The sequence below is a fragment of the Symphalangus syndactylus genome, chromosome 24 (genome assembly GCF_028878055.3).
Source record: "Symphalangus syndactylus isolate Jambi chromosome 24, NHGRI_mSymSyn1-v2.1_pri, whole genome shotgun sequence".
NCBI classification, from domain to species: Eukaryota; Metazoa; Chordata; class Mammalia; order Primates; family Hylobatidae; genus Symphalangus; species Symphalangus syndactylus.
Genome location: NC_072446.2, coordinates 43,163,315 through 43,179,630, shown reverse-complemented (window position 1 = coordinate 43,179,630; position 16,316 = coordinate 43,163,315). Strand labels below are relative to the sequence as shown.

At 50.4% G+C, this 16,316-nt stretch overlaps 1 protein-coding gene across 8 annotated transcripts in view; it reads right to left on the bottom strand.

The window, feature by feature from the left end:
• The window catches only part of LOC129474824 (tyrosine-protein phosphatase non-receptor type substrate 1), a 45,905-nt gene that overhangs the window by 8,296 nt on the left and 21,293 nt on the right, over positions 1-16,316 (bottom strand). For all 8 annotated transcript variants that reach the window (XM_055266596.2, XM_055266592.2, XM_055266597.2 and 5 more), the window contains exons 4-7: positions 10,247-10,564; positions 9,313-9,645; positions 6,762-6,875; positions 3,743-3,767 (exon numbers count right to left, since the gene is read on the bottom strand). In XM_055266596.2, coding sequence (XP_055122571.1) covers positions 3,743-3,767; positions 6,762-6,875; positions 9,313-9,645; positions 10,247-10,564 — 790 coding nt within the window. The remainder of the gene's footprint in view (positions 1-3,742; positions 3,768-6,761; positions 6,876-9,312; positions 9,646-10,246; positions 10,565-16,316) is intronic.

Sequence of the window (16,316 nt, the reverse complement as noted above, 5' to 3'; positions counted from 1 at the left end):
ACCACCATTAGCACTCACTAGCTATTGCTTTGGTTTAGAGAGATGAAAGGGAGCAAGTGATCTCATGGATCCCTTGGTAGGCTCACGCTGGAAAAAAAAAAAAACAGGCAGAAAACGGTTGGTTTCTCTGGGGAAGAAGAAATAGACAGCAAGAAGCATGGGAACAGTGATGAAGGCACCAGCTTTAGTGCAAGAGATGTCAAGGCTGAAGTCATCATTCCGGTGCTTCCTAGCCGCAGGACCTCGGGAATGTCACGCCTTCTCTGAGCCTCAATTTCCTCAACCATAGGATAGGGAATAAGAACCTTCTAGAACAGGGGTTCTCAAAGTGTGGCTGGGGAACAACAGCATCAGCACCACCTGAGAACTCGTGGAAATAGAGATTCTCAATCAGGGACTTTGGGGGTTGGGCCCAGTAATCTGTGTTTTAACAAGTCCTTTGGGGATTCTGTAACACCCTCAAGTTTGAAAACCACTGTTCTATAAAATTGGGATAGTGATAAATCATATCATATCTTGGTTTTCTGCAAGAATTAAAATCACAAGTGGGCTAATATACATAAAGGCATAGATCGTGCCAGGAGCACAGTAACTGCTCAATAAGTGGTAGCTGCTACTGCTGTTATTATTATTGACAATGTTCTATTCTTCCAGAAACTCATTGTTTAATCGGGGAGGTAAGACAAGTAAAAAATAATGACAACAGGGCCGGGCGCAGTGGCTTACGCCTGTAATTCCAACACTTTGGGAGGCCGAGGCGGGTGGACTACCTGAGGTTGGGAGTTCAAGACCAGCCTGACCAACAAGGATAAACCCCATCTCTACTAAAAATACAAAATTAGCCAGGCGTGGTGGCACATGCCTGTAATCCCACTCAGGAGGCGGAGGCAGGAGAATCATCTGAACCCAGGAAGTGGAGGTTGTGGTGAGCCAAGATCACACCATTGCACTCCAGCCTGGGCAACAAGAGCAAAACTCCATCTCAAAAAAAAAAAAAAAAAAAAAAAAAAAAAATAACAACAACAGAAACAAAAAAGAGAGATGCTCCTAGATGGGGCTGTGTAGCCACTGGGAAGCAGCATTTTAGGGATTCAGAGAAGGCAGAGTGGGAAGTGCCACAGTGGTTTAGGATGGCATGCATTGATCCATTCATTCATTCATTTGTTCACTTGTTCATTCGATAAACCTTTACTAAGCACCTATCCCATTCCAGGCATGGTGCCAAGTTTAGCAGCTATTTGCAGTGAACCTCAGGGACATGGGCCCTGGCCTCGAGGGGTGGGTTATGAAATGGGACAGGTGCAGAGACACCTTGAACACACCGGGGTGTCCCTGCTGGGGCACCAGGAAGGTTCACAGGAAGCCCCCCAACCCTGGAGGATGTCGTGCCCTTGCTGACCTCAGGAGGAGCAGGAGGTGACCAGGTGACAGGAGGGGTCCCGCTCTAGCTACCACATTGCATAACTCCAGGGGGTACCATTCACAGAGCCCACTGTGCCTGCCACCCCTGGAGCTGGGGGACCCTGGGTAGTGCATGAGCAGGGGCAGGGAGCACACCCCAGCAGAGAGGGCAGTGTGCAAGGGGGAGGAGGAGAGTGAGGGCCCAGCCTGTGGGAGGAGGGGAGGCGGGGGAGCACAGTGTGGTTGAGCCGTGAAATGTGAGGACAGGGGGTGGCTGGAAGTGAAACTGTTCAAGGCAACTGGACCACAAGGGGCCCAGGAGCCTCAGGGAGGCATCTGGACTTTATCTGGAGGGACAGGTAGAGCCACTGAAGGTTTTTGGCAAAGGATATAAACGAGTCTCGCCCTTGGAAGAGTGTCCTAGGTGTGGGAGTGTGACAGGCGCAAGCATGACAAAAGGAAAACACATGTGCCCGGAAGGCAGTGAAGAGCCTAGTTTTGCTGGAGAGGCAGCTCTGCTTGTTCAGGGGAGGAGAAGGCCAGAAGGTTGGGCAGGGCTCAGACCAGGAGGCCCCCTGTGGAGATCAGAGCAAGAAGCAAGGCTTTATCCCAAGAGTACCTTGGACTCACACTGCTGGGCAGGAGCGGGGCACCGGATGCTTCCCAGAGCCTTCTCTGGCAGAAGAGCTGCTCCTGCTATATGCAACTGCTTTGCCTGATATTTGCCCCATCACTCCACCCATCACCTGCACCCCCCAACTCAGGATACAGCACTCCACTGCCCCCAATCTTGAGGTGGTCCTTAACCCTACAGCCAATCTGTCAGCAAGTCCTCTTGTGTCTACCTTCAAAATATATCCAGAATCTAAGCATTTCTCAGCCCATCCCACCACTTTGGTCCAGGTCACCATCTTTTTCTGCTTGGACCGGGACCGCTACAGTCACCTACACACCCTCACCTCCTGTAGTCTGGGCTCCACATGTAGCCAGGCGACACTTTTAAAACAAAAGTCAGATCATGTCCATCTTTTTGTTCCTCATCCCACTGCGGATAAAATTCCAAGTCCTTCTAACACCCACAGGCCCCACTCCAGATCATCATGTCCTATTCTGTAATTCTGAAACCCAGAAAGCTCTAAACCATCAAAAGGTTGGCACTATGCAGTTGCTGGCAAAATCTGGTGTGAACCAACATGAAGCTATTTATAGTTTTATTTATCACCCTTAGCACGGATGTCCACATGGTTCTATGCAGATAGGTTCACGTGGCAGATTATGGTGTGCTGCCTCTGCTCTGCTGGGGATGAAGATCAGAGGCCTTCCGAAAAGCCGATGAAGATCAGAGGCCTTCCAAAAAGCCGATAAAGGCTTTTCACAAAATAGTTCATAACACCTCTGACTGCAGGGGCATCTGCAAAGGACACCAAGATGCCGAAGACCTGTGTCTTCCTGACCTTATCTTCTTCCTCTCCTTCCCTCTGGCCCAGCACACAGGCCTCCTCTCTGGCCCAGCATGCTGCTCTCCAACATAGCTCACTAGTTTCAGGCACCTGCTTGCATCCCCTTTTCAGAGGCAGTCCCTTCCTCTGCCTAAGACAGTCCCCCACCATTCACCTCCATCCTCTTGCAGGATAGGAGTTGTCGCCACCTGATATGACACCATGAATCACTTTATTTCTGCGTTTATGCCTGTTTCTCTCACCGGCGTTGAGCCCCATGAAAGCCTAGGCTGATTCTTGTTTACTGCTATATCACCAGCTGGTCCTGAACAGGGCTGGCACATAGTAGGGACTCAAGTCACTAAAAATGTGAATCAACAAACTAAAGTGCCATTGGTGACGTACATCAGTGATGTAATGTCACCGTCTGAGCCTCTGACCAGGCTGTGAGCTTGCAGAGGGCACAGATTCTATCCTACTCATCCCGGCATTCCAGGGCCACAGCACGCCAAGGTACTCGATAAATATTTACTAAACAAAGGAAAGAGTAAAGTATACAACTTGGATCTGGGAGGATGCATCCGGTGGCATGTGCGGGATGTCTGTGAGGACAGAAAGCCCGGGAGGTCTCTGCCCCAGTCCACATGGGATTAGACAAGGGTCTCGTTGTCTGGGGAGAGCAAGCAAGAAATCAGCGCCTCTGTGCACCAAAAAAAACCCTCATTTGGGACAATAATTAAAAACAGCATGACCCAGTGTGAGGAGCTTACAAAGGAGAGAAAGAGACATGTTGACCAACACACTGGTGAGGTCAGTGGACATGGATTATGCTTTGTAGTCTGGGGGGCTGTCAAACAACCAAATAATAACTGCAAGAGGGTCTGGACCAATGATGCACTTACCTTGTAGAAGAAGTGGAGCCCTGGGCTGAAAGACAAAAGAAACAAAAGCCAGTTGTTTAACTAGAAGCACACTTTTCTTATGTAACTATTTTTTGGCAAAAGGTTTGCCTCCAGGGACGTGGAGAGGAAATGCTGTAATCACATCCTTGGAACCACAGGAGACCCCCATGCCCACCCAGTGGGCATCCTCTTCCACCAAGGAAGCCTGTGAAGGAGTAAGCTAGATGGTCCTGCTTTTCCACTTCTGGAAGTTGCCAGGAGTCCAAAAGCAGCCCTCAGCCTGGGAGGGGACAACCGCCCAACCTCTGTCTGGGTCTCACCTCCATTCAACCACAAACCTCAGCGGAGACCCTCCAACAAGCCTAGGTCCCAATCAGTGCCCTTCGTGGCTTGAAAACAGATTCTAGCAGGGCTGCAAATCGGGGATCAGGTGTGAACCCTGGGTCTGCTACCCACTCACTCACTGTGTGACCCTAGATGGGTCACTTCCTCTCTCTGAGCTTCTATAACTTGCAGGGTTGGGCTGAGCATCCATTTATTTACATGCCACCACTTTCCAAAAAAAGGATCTTGGAAGGAAAGAAAGTATCCATCTGGTTCAGAGGTTTTAAACCTGTGATATGGGGTAACCCACAGAGAAGCCTCCAGGGTTCAGCAGCCATTTGATCCCATTTTGCTGTAAAATTGTAATTAAAAAGCAACATGCACACCCAAATGCACTCTGCACTGCACTTTAATAGGCTGGAGGCTGCCACAGTGCAAGAATTCTTGCTGCCGGGTTAACGCTTGGTGCCTGGGCAGGTCCTGGATCTTTAGATGAGGTGTACCAGTTGGAAGCTGTGCTCAGCACTGAAAGTCTGAGTGGAGGCTGACAGGTTGCAAAGTGCTGGACACAAGTCATCTCTGGAAATCCAGTGACAGGACACCAGTCACCCCCCTTTTACACCAGAGATACTAGGTGACTCCTCAGGGTCACACAGCTGGGTAGTGGTTGAGTTGCAATCAGGACATTTCACTGTGAGCACTGAGAGGTTGGGCAGACCCCTCCAGGACCCTAATGAGGGAGAAGGGGGGGGTCTAGTTATGGCAGAGGGAGGTAGTGTGCAAGGTGGTCCTAGACATGGTCCTTGGGTTTAAATTCTGGCCCCACCACCTCCTGGCTGTGAGGCCCTGAACAAGTTTTATAACTTTCCCATGCCTCAGTCTCCTCATCTGTAAAGTGGGGTTAGTAATGTCACCCATGAGGTCTGTGGTGAGCACTGACTGATACTACAGGGAAAGCACAGTGAGCAGTGCCTGGCACATTGGAACTGCTGGGGGATACTAGCCGTCCCTGTCACTGGAGCCTGTGTTTGAGAGCTAGACTCTGCACACAGACCTGCCACTCAGGCTGGGTGGCCTTTACCAGAGCTGCAGCCCTGCAAACTCCATTCCTCTGCAACACCTAAGCCCACAGTAATGAGCTCACATGTGCCAGGAGCCTGGCATGCTGCCTGGGGCTGAGATGGCCAGGATGTCACTATCGGCCGCTACGAATGCTTCATCCCATGGGATGGGTTGTCACCCTTGGTGAGGAAGGGACCTGCTTCCCCACCCAAGGAGGAGTCCTCCCTGTGTGGGGCTCTCCAGGAACTTTAGGGAATCCATTGGGTAGACGTCTTGGTGGGACATCTTGCAGATTCTGCAGAAGCAGGGCCTGACTCCAACCCTCCCAGACAGGAGCATGAGGCTTGGCCAGTATCTCAGAGCCAGCCCAGGAGGGAGGGAAACTTGGGAGGCAGAGGTGAAGAAGCTACCGAAGGGATGCGTGATTAGTGTACAATGTGCCCATCCAAGCTCAGTTGTGCCAGGCCACAGAAAGGCAGCTCGGGACAGCACTTGTCCCTTTGGAGGCGGTGGGTCACAACCAGCATTTTAAACAGAAAAAAGAATATGACAAAAAAGAAAATATCAGTTTTAATTTTATATACAAAGGGTGTGTGTATGTGTTGGGTTGAGATGTGAAATGTATTTCTATCTCTTGTAATAAAAAAAGGTTGCAGAAATACCAGCTTAAAATTGTCTTCTCCAAGAGTGGGAAAGAGAACATATATTTATGGCGATCCTAGAATGTGTCAGACCCGTTATTTCACATGGGCTTATTTGGATCTTGTAACTTCTCCAAGACAGGCTTTGCTAAACCCATTTTACAGATGGGGAAACTGAGGCTTGTAGAGGCCAAATTGATTGTTTAGAGTATACAACCAGGGTCTGGAACCCTGGTTTGTCTGACTTCAAAGACAGAGGCCCTGCCACAGCAACAACCAACCCTCCCAACAACCAACACACACACACAGACACACAGACACGTAACACATGCACACGAACAAGGGGAAGCTTTGTCCTGGGTTTGACCCTGTGCCCTCCTGCTGTGCAGTCAAAGGCTATGCAACTTGCCCTGTGAGGGGGCTTTCTAGGGAGGTGGCTCATATTTCTGGGCTTACATACAATACGGGTAATACTCAGGGCTGACATTTATTGAGCACTTGTGTGCCAGGTTACTTCCCTAACATTTCCCATGCAATCACTTGTTAAGTCCTCCGAATCAAATGGTGGTGCTATTATCTCCATTCCCTCTGGCCTCCTGTCCAGGGGCTGGTCATGTAACCTAGACTTGTACCAGGAAAGCAGAAGTCTGTCGAGAGGCTCCTGGGAAAGACGATGTCCTCCCTGAGACAGGTAAGAAGAGTCCCTGCCTCCCCTCTTCCCAGGCTGGCAGCTCCCTTGATCAGTAGTGGCCCCTTGAGGACATGGGGCCTGGGACAGTGATGAGCATCTTATAACCATGAGGGAGAAGCCACAGAGTGACCCACCCAGACTCTAACGTGGTGAGGCCACTGCCCCAGCCCTAGCACCACTACCTCTGGACTTCTTGCTACTGGCAGAAGCTGATGTCCTTAACCCAAAGCACCCAGTGGCATCTCCCTCTGAGGACAGTCCAGGGACAAACCCTTAGGGAGGAAGAGGGGAATGCACCCACCTTTCTTCTGTCTGATTCGGACGAGGTAGAGGGCTGCCATCAGTAGGGCCACCAGCAAGGTGCACACCACGCCCACCACAATATAGATGTTCCGTTCATTAGGTCCAGTGTTCTCTAGGGACCACATGGAATAGAGGCTTCATGTATGCAGATTAAAAACAGAGAAAACCAAACCCACCACCGCTTTTCACCACTAAAGCAGGCATCATTAACTGAGAACATCTGGCTGGACCTTCTCAGATGTCTCAAGCCACATGGGCACACTCACAGGTCTGTACACACTTGCCCACGACGCTCATCCATGAACAGCACAAAAACCATGCTGAGGCGCCAGGGAGGAATATATTTGCCGCTGACAGCTACGGAGGAACCCCTGCTGCAGGATACAGGAGTGTTCCTCACTCCTGAGGAACAGAAACATTCCTTCTCATCTGGAGTGAACCACAGAGCGGTCATGAGGGCACCCCAGATCCGCTGGAAACTCAATCAGCAGCTAGAAGAAGGGCAGTGTGGCTAGCAGGCTCTGCACAGCTCAGGGGCTGACCACCGATCTGTGCCTGGCACCTGGGCCGTGCACACTGGGCTCAGGAGTTAGCATAGGGGCTCTGAACCAGGACTCTTGAAATGACGATGGAGGCTTGACTGCCCACAGCACAGGTAAGGGGGTCATAGAGTAGAACACGGTGGTTCATCAGAAGCAGGGCTCTAAGCCACAGAAAAGTGATTTCAAATCTATGCTACTAAGTAGCTGTGTGACCCTGGACAAGTCAGTTAAGCCTCCCTCCAAACCCTGGCTGCTTCTTCTGTTACTGGGGCCAACAGTCATCTCTACCTCATTGGCTAAGGATTATGTAACCAACCAACCAACCAACCAACCAAGCAACCAGCCAACCAACTAACTCTTTTATCCTCTTTCACTCAAAAAGCATTTATTGAGTGCCTACTGTGGTCAGGCCCTGAAGCTGCAATGCTGAGCAAGATAATCATGGCCCCTACCAGCTGAGACTCAGAGCTGAGGGGTCATGAAGCTCATCCCCTTCAACACAGCCACAAGCAAGTGGAGGCCCGGAGAGAGGCACTGACTCGTCCAAGGTCACACAGCAAGTATGCAACAGAGCTGGTGTAGAAAGCCACACATCCTGTCCCCCGACGCCCTACACATCCTATGAAAACCCGGCATTGCCCGATGCCCTACACGTCCTATGAAAACCCGGCATTGCCCGATGCCCTACACGTCCTACGAAAACCCGGCATTGCCCGATGCCCTACACGTCCTATGAAAACCCGGCATTGCCCGATGCCCTACACGTCCTATGAAAACCCGGCATTGCCCGATGCCCTACACGTCCTAGGAAAACCCGGCATTGCCCGATGCCCTACACGTCCTACGAAAACCCGGCATTGCCCGATGCCCTACACGTCCTACGAAAACCCGGCATTGCCCGATGCCCTACACATCCAAGGAAAACCCGGCATTGCCCGATGCCCTACACGTCCTAGGAAAACCCGGCATTGCCCGATGCCCTACACGTCCTACGAAAACCCGGCATTGCCCGATGCCCTACACGTCCTACGAAAACCCGGCATTGCCCAATGCCCTACACGTCCTAGGAAAACCCGGCATTGGCCAATGTTCCACACATCCTATGAAAACCCAGCATTGGCCGATGCCCTACACATCCTAAGAAAATCCGGCATTGGTGAAACCAAAGGGTCACTTTGACACAGCCCCAAGGCTGTCTTTTAGAGCTTCCCTGAAGGGTGCATGAAGGACAGAAATGGCTTCTATTCTAATCCATTCAAGGGTTCTACTATGTACAGGGCATCGGCCACATTGATAACAGGTGATGACATATTCCATGGCTGCACTGAAATGCCGACCAGGTGCCACCATCTGAAAACAGAAGAGATGTACACCAACACCACATTGCAGGGGCTGAGAAAATGGCACCTTGACACCCTCACACTCTCTCAGGGCAGTGACAGCATTATCTCCTCCTTACATGAGTATGCCTTTTGGCCTAAAGTGTTCCTTGGGCAATCACACAGAAATAGTCACATGTGGGATGGAACATGTACAAGGATGTTCACTGAAGCACTGACTGTATGTGGGACAAGCTGCAAACACCCTGAGTGACTCCACCCTGGCTTCCAGTGGGGCAGGCTCCCAGTGGCAGCCAGGGAGATGAGGCAGAGGCTAGAAAGAGTAGGGAAGAGGGGCTGGGCCAGTGAGAAATGGGGAGCGTGACAACTGTCAGGTGAAGAAGGCAAGATGCAGGCACCATGAACAGATGGGCCCCCTCTCTCCCTCTTTCCTCCTGTGATAGAAATCTATGTCAAAAGATCTATCAAGATGTCCATCAAACTCTTACCAGTGGTGACTCTTGGAGTGTGGGATTTGGGGAAATGGAGCTGACATTAAAATTGTACTTTATATTTATAGACTTCTAGATTATTCTACAATAAGCATGAATTACTACTTTTAACATTTAAAAAAACCCACAAAACTAAAAGTTTAAAAGAGCTGGGTCAGCTGAAATAGAGGCCTCACCAGCGGCGGTATTTGAGCCCTGCTCCTTCGGGTGGGCTGAGACCTTCAGGTCATGGCTTTTGCTGATCGCTGGCTGCCCGTCATGCTCCACCTGGCAGGTGAGCTTCACATCATCCCTGTGGGCAGATACATTCACCAGGAGCCAGCTCATCCAGTTGTAGGTGCCATCCTTGTTCTCTGTAAGGGTCGAGGCCGTTTCTGTCCGGGACACGTTTCCATTCTCCAACCAGGTCAGCTGTAGTCTCTGGGGGTAGAATTTCCTCACCTGGCAGGTGACATTCACCTGGTTCTCTGCCCTCATGGGCTGTTGAGTAACCTCCAAGGTGGGTGGAACTGAAACAGCACAGGGCAGAAGCTCTGACCTTGTGGCACAGACAGATCACAGGGAGGGCTGCATAATGTAGCTCCCACCAACACGGTGAGGGCATCACCAGGACAGTGCTAGGCAGGCAGCAGGTGCTCAGACATTGAGGGTGCTCTTTGCATATGAATGAAATTACTAAGCACAATGCCCAGCACACAGTAGGTGCTCAAGGACTGGTAGCTCCTGCTAGGCTAAGAATGAGTGAAATCTATAAGCACCACCCTTGGCATGCAGTTGGAATGTTGTAACTGTAGCAAAATAAAGAAAATCACCAAGCACATAGTGGCTTAGCTCATAGCAGGTACTCATTAATTGTGTTTGCTATCAGTGAAATAAATGAAACGGCTAGCACAGTCCTTGGCACCTGGTGGGTGGTGTGGTCACCTAGCCACTGCCATTAAAATGTTAGTAAGTGGCTGGTACATCTAGGGGCATAGGAGGTGGGCAGTTAGGAATTTAGGTTCCAGGCATTTCAAGCCCTGGAGCAAGAGTAGAGCTGGATGAGTGGAGGGTGGTGGGGGTTGGGCTTGGCGGCCAGGTGTGGGCTTGGGCTGGGTGAGGGTCTTCTACCTCGGATGGTCTCAGACAAGTTGGCAGTCCCACGAAGAGGGTCCCCCTGCAAGGTGACGTGGGCCACCTCACAGATGACTTGAGAGCGAACGTCCTCGTGGGCCAGCACTACCTTGGCTGTGCTATGGATGCTGTAGGACACGCTCTCTCCTGCGGGGTCCACGTTGGTCTGGAAGTCTGAGAGCTGATTCCCATTTTTGAACCATTTCAGGGTGATGTCTCTGGGTGAGAAGCCATGGGACTCGCAGGTGAAGCTCACTGTGTGCGCAGGTGTGGCCCTTGCCGCAGGGCCCGATACCACGGGGGCAGAGGGTTTGGCTACAAAAGGAGCATCGATAATCAGGAGACATGACTCAGATGACAATCACTAACGATAAGTGTGTGACATGTTAAGAACCTTCTGAGACATTATTTTTTATCCTTCCAATAATGTGGAAGGATTAATGAGGGTGGTGTCCTTATTCTCATTTTACAGAGCAGGATGCAAAGGTTGGGAGAGGTGAGGACCCACGTGAGGTCAGACAGTGTAGGGGCAGGGCCCGAAGGGAAGTCCAGGCCTGAGTTCAAACTTCTCCACTCCACACAGGGTGACTTCCACCAATTTGGGCACAGGATCAAAATTAACGATCCATCTCATCCTTGGTATTAACTTTTCTACCCTGCCTCTCCTGGCAACAGTGCCAACCTCAGAGAGAGCGTTTATAGAGGTCAGTGCAGGGAGTAAGTAGCAAAGTGGCACCACCATGAGAGCTGGAACCAGGCCACTCAGCCCATGAGAGGGGCGGCCTGGCACACCCAGCTCCTTGTCTGTAAAATGGGACAGCAGCATTTCTCCTTCCTAGGATGCAGCGAGGATTAAATGAGGCAACAGAAGCAGTTTTGCTTTGCATAAACACAGAAGATGCTTCACGAAAATAAGCAAAAACAGATCTAACTTTAACCCAGACTTTATTCATATCCAAAGCTCTCTCTTCAGGTATTTATGAATTTACTTCATATTTTTCATTTTCTCCACAAATATTCCAGCAGGGTCTAATCTGTGCCAAGTGCTAAATTTGAAAGGAAGGGACACTTTTCTGAATCTGGGGTCTTCTTTGGGGTCAGTTTTGGATAGATACTAAAGATCACCAAGTGTGGAGAAAGCCAAAGTGGTTAATTTCTTAATTATCAATTAATTACACAGACACAGGGCGCCCAAGCAGGCAGAAGCACTTCCTGGGTCCTGAAAGCACACAAACGGCTGAATCAGAACGCGGGCTGTTTCTCCCTGCAGATGGGTCCTAAACGTGTCTCCAAATTGCTAATCATTACCCTGTACCTCCTATCGCAGTCACCAGGAAGCATACATCACACATACTTGCATTTGTAAATATTAACTTGCTCCCTAACACCCATCAAACATTTTGAGGGCACAGTAACGAGGGTGTCACTTGAAGAAGTCAAGTCATTGAGGCCAGCAGCCTGGATGTCCCCACAGGGCTGAGGGGCTGCAATCAGTTCCCATTTATCCAGGGCTTCTCTGGAGCTGGACACTGGCTGCTCCCTCCATGCCCCTCAGCTCCTTAATCCTCACTCCATCTCTGTGAGGGGATCCTTGTGTGAGCCCCTTTTAGGACGAAGCTCAGAGAGGTCCAGGGCCAAAAGTGGATACAAACCCCACTCTGGTAAGAAGAGGGAGGATGAATGCAAGCACAGAGCCTGGTATGCAGCAGGTGCTTAATAAATGACCCCTGTGACTGTTATCAGGAGGTCTGGTCATTATTGCTTCTGAATCTACACATTTATCCTTCAGGCAGCAGAACAAAGAGGAGCAGAAACACCAAGAAAAGGCTCAAACCCTGCTCCCTGCGGCTCATGACAAACCCACATGATAAAAGGAGCAGAAAGCACCAAGTGAGGATTCTCTCCCCTTTTCTAAACAATCCCCTCAGGAAACAAGTTTGGCGAATTGGCTTTCAAAACACAAATAAGATCACAGGCGCCTCCCTCCAGAGGAGCCATTTACAGAAGCTGGAAGCATTTTAAAGGAGGAGGGAACAGACTCCTCCGTGACATCTTGGTGTGTCGAGGCAGGGAGGATTCTGGGGCCGAACTGGAAGGATTTGCTGGGATTCCGGCGGTCGTTTAGACACAAACATTTTCAAGATGGAAGGTTTCCCCACACTGAGGCTGGATCTGAGCAGGGCATTGTCTGGGGCCCCTACCTCGGCCCCCAAGGCCTGTATTATAAGAAGAGGTCTGGCCAGGCCACTGGGGCCTCCAAAGAGCTGTCCTGGGTGCGCGTTGTTCAGAAGCATCCACACCCTGAAAAGCTGTTCTCCCATCTGGCACCACAGAGGACCATCTTTTCCAACTTGTCCTCTGTGACCTCTGGGTGTCTATCCCAGGGATTTTCAGTCCTGGCTCTGTATTAGAATCTTCTGGATTAATTAAAAACTTCAGAAGCCTAGGCCCCTGCCAGGCCAATTGAAGAGGCATTTCTGTGGTGGAGCCCGGGATTTATTGCAAAGTTTCCCAGATGATCCTAAAGAGCAGCCAAGATTGAAAACTACCTGCGTACATCCTAAGGACCATTTACCCTTGAGGCCTGGAGGAGCACTGACCCATCTGAGGCCGCATGGCTTCACATCACACAGTTCACATCTGTTGAACATTGACTGCAGGCCAGGCGCTGCCCTAAGCACTCTACAGGATTTAACTCATTCGGTCCCAACTCCTGGTCTGTGAGGTTGGTGTTATCACTGACAAGTGAGGACACTGAGGCCCATGGTGGTGGAGTGCCTTGTCCCAGGTCACAGAGCCAGGAGGTGGCAGAGCTGGGATGGGGCCCAGGCAGTTGGACTCTGGCTACACTCTCCTAATTACAGTTCTGCAGGAGCTCAGTGATAACCCGAACACCGCCACCATTCCGAGGCTCTGTACATCCTCTCCAATCCTCACAGAACCTGTGAGGGTTGGCAATCATCATCATCATTTCATAGACAGGGAAGCTGAGGACTCAGGGAAGCCAGGATTTGCCCAAGATCACATGATCTTGGGAAAACCCCATTGCTTACTATGGTCTATTTTCTCCTCAGGCTCCCTGCATCCTCATAACATCCTGGAAAGGTTGGTACAATTATCGACATCCTACACATGGGGAAACTGAGGCTCAGCAAGGGGAACTGGGTTGCCCAAGGTAACACATCTTAAAATAACACCTTGATGGCAGGGTGCGGTGGCTCACACCTGTAATCCCAGCACTTTGGGAGGCTGAGGTGGGTGGATCACCTGAGGTCAGGAGTTTGGGACCAGCCTGGCCAACATGATGAAACCCTGTCTCTACTAAAAATACAAAAAAAAAAAAAAAAAAAAAGCTGGCTGTGGTGGTGGGTGCCTGTAATCCCAGCTACTTGGGAGGCTGAAGCAGAATCGCTTGAACCCAGGAGGTGGAGGTTGCAGTGAGCCGAGATGGCACCGTTGCACTCCAGCCTGGGCAACAAGAGTGAAACTCCATCTCAAAAATAATTAAAAAAAAAAACCTTGATTTGGGGGTGTCTATTCTGCATTGGGTGTTTTATATACAGGAACTCAAATCCTTTCCACACTGCCAAAGGAGTCCCTGATTATCACCATTCTACAGATGAGGAAACTGAGGCTGAGAAAAGCGAAGGCACTGTCTCCTCATCCCTCATGTACCCAGTGGGCATTTCCAGTGTTCCCCAAGCTCTTGTGTCAATCAATTGAGCAAGTGCCTGAACTTCATGAACCCTGACACTGACCACCACCTTCCCTTTTTCCCTTTGAGATCCCTGACTTCATGCAGTTCTAGGGAGAAGCCTCCCTCCAGGGTACCCAGATCTGGTTACCCTATAGCCATAAACTGAAGTCAGTGGGCTCCTGACAGCCTGAGGGGATAATATAAATTCTTGCTCCAATGAGCCCCAAGCACCCACCAGGAAATGCCTCATCTCCTCATCCTTAGTCCTCAGCACCACGAGTAGGTGGGCACGTGGTCTGCTGGGCTGCAGGAGGCCCAACTCTGCTCCATGGATGCTACTCAGTGATGTTCTGAGACCTGTCCTTTAGGAACAAGTTCCCATATCATGAGACATCTGCAGGACCTTTCTGATGGGGGCCAGTCCCTCCTACTCCCATAGGACTTGTTTTGTTTTTTCTTTCTTTTGAGACAGAGTCTTGCCCTGTCACCAGGCTGGAGTGCAGTGGTGCGATCTCGGCTCACTGTAATCTCCGTCTCCTGGGTTCAAGCATTCTCCTGCCTCAGCCTATGCTTGTTGCTATAGAACTGCAAGAGTTTGGAATGAGAAGGGTGGAGCATTTCTTCACACTTTGACAAGCATAGCTGAGTGTTACAGAGACAGGGGCTGTGAGTCAGGCTGGTGGGGATCAAACCTTGGCTCCCCCACTGGCTCACCACACAGGTCTCCTCTCTGAGCCTCAGAGTCCTTATCTGTAAAGGGGGCAAGAAATGGCTCTTCCTTCATAGTACTTGTTATAAAAGGAGAAAGTGTCAGGATGAGGATCTGGTCCAGCTGCTGCTCCCTGGCCCCCTCCCACCTCCCTCCTTTCTCATCCAGGGCATCATTTAGGCTGACAGCATGGCAAAGAGGAGTGAGCACTCTGCTAGGAGTCAGCAGATCTGGGTCACACCTGAGCCACTTACTTGCTGTGATTGTCTAGGCACGAGATGCATCATCTGGGAACTTCAATGTCTTTTCCTATAATATCTGCACAATCAGAATAAAGCCACCCTCCCTGCCTATGTCCAGCGGTTGTGGGGAGACTTGATTGTTATAATGTCTAGGAGGGAAATTAGGCCATAGCCACACACATTAAAACACACACCCCCTCTGATCTAGCAATGGCACTTCCAGTGGGCATCTACCCCGTGAGTAGGGTCACACATGTATAAGGTCATCCACTGCAGGACTGTTTTAATAGCTCAAGGTTGGGGCAACTTACATATCCATCAATGGAAGGCTGTAAAATAAATCTGGTATTTCCATAAGCTGGAGTATTCTGTAGCTATTACACAATGGAGCAGGTCTCTATCCTGATATGAAATCTCAGTATCAAATGATATGGCTTACGTTTGGGAGAGGTTTTCCAACCACCAATGGGCCTAATGGTCTGAATGTGAGTATTGTGAACCTTTAGGAAACTGATGAAAAGGAGAAGTGCTGGCTTCCTGCTTAGCGGTTCTGTTCAAGGAGCTTTCAATCAGCACCTATGATGCACCAGGCTCTTCTATGCAAACAATGTCTAACACTGGGGCAGGAAGGAGCCTCCCTGGAATCAGATGTGGGCTCTGGTCCAGATCCTGTCACTAACTGGGCCTATGACTGTGGACAAGGCCCCTGTCATCTCCTGACTCCAAGTTTCCACCTGTAACTAGGGGTTGGGCTGGATGGTCTGAGGGTGCTTCCTGCACTAATGTCCCAGAATCCGGAGTTAGAACAAGGATCCTGGGGCTCTGACAGTAAATACAAAATGAGCATCTTTGCTGCCTTAACTGAGGAACCCAAAGTCACCCAGAAGGGAGACCTCCTCCCTGGGGTGAGGGATATTCTATGATGACCCAGCTTTGTTCAGAGGCTTTAGTGACTGCATGAATCAGTCCCTAAATCACACAAGGGTTTTTCTAAAAGACCCACAGAAAATTCCCAAACCTCTGGCTTCTCCTCTCACCAGGGCCATCAGATTAAACAGTAAATCTGTGCCTTTTAGGAATCTCCGTTGGTGTTTGGCGACGAAATAAAGGAAACACACCCTCCCTGCTCCCTGCCCTGGGTGGATTTCTTATTGGAAGGGATGAGAACACAAGCTTGGCGGAGCCTGGCACACAGTAGGTTCTCAGTGAATGCTTGTCCCATAAAGGAGACTCGGCTGCCCTGAGAGGGAGTGCTCTCTGGAGGCAGCAGGTGAGGTCTGGCCCTGTGCCCGGGCAAGTCACTCTATCTGTCAAGTTTCCTCATCTGTGGAACCAAAGGGCTGGGTCAGCTTTGAAGAGGCCAGGGCTACAGAGCCAGGCAGATGAAGGATGCACACGTTCCCACCCTTTACCAGCCGT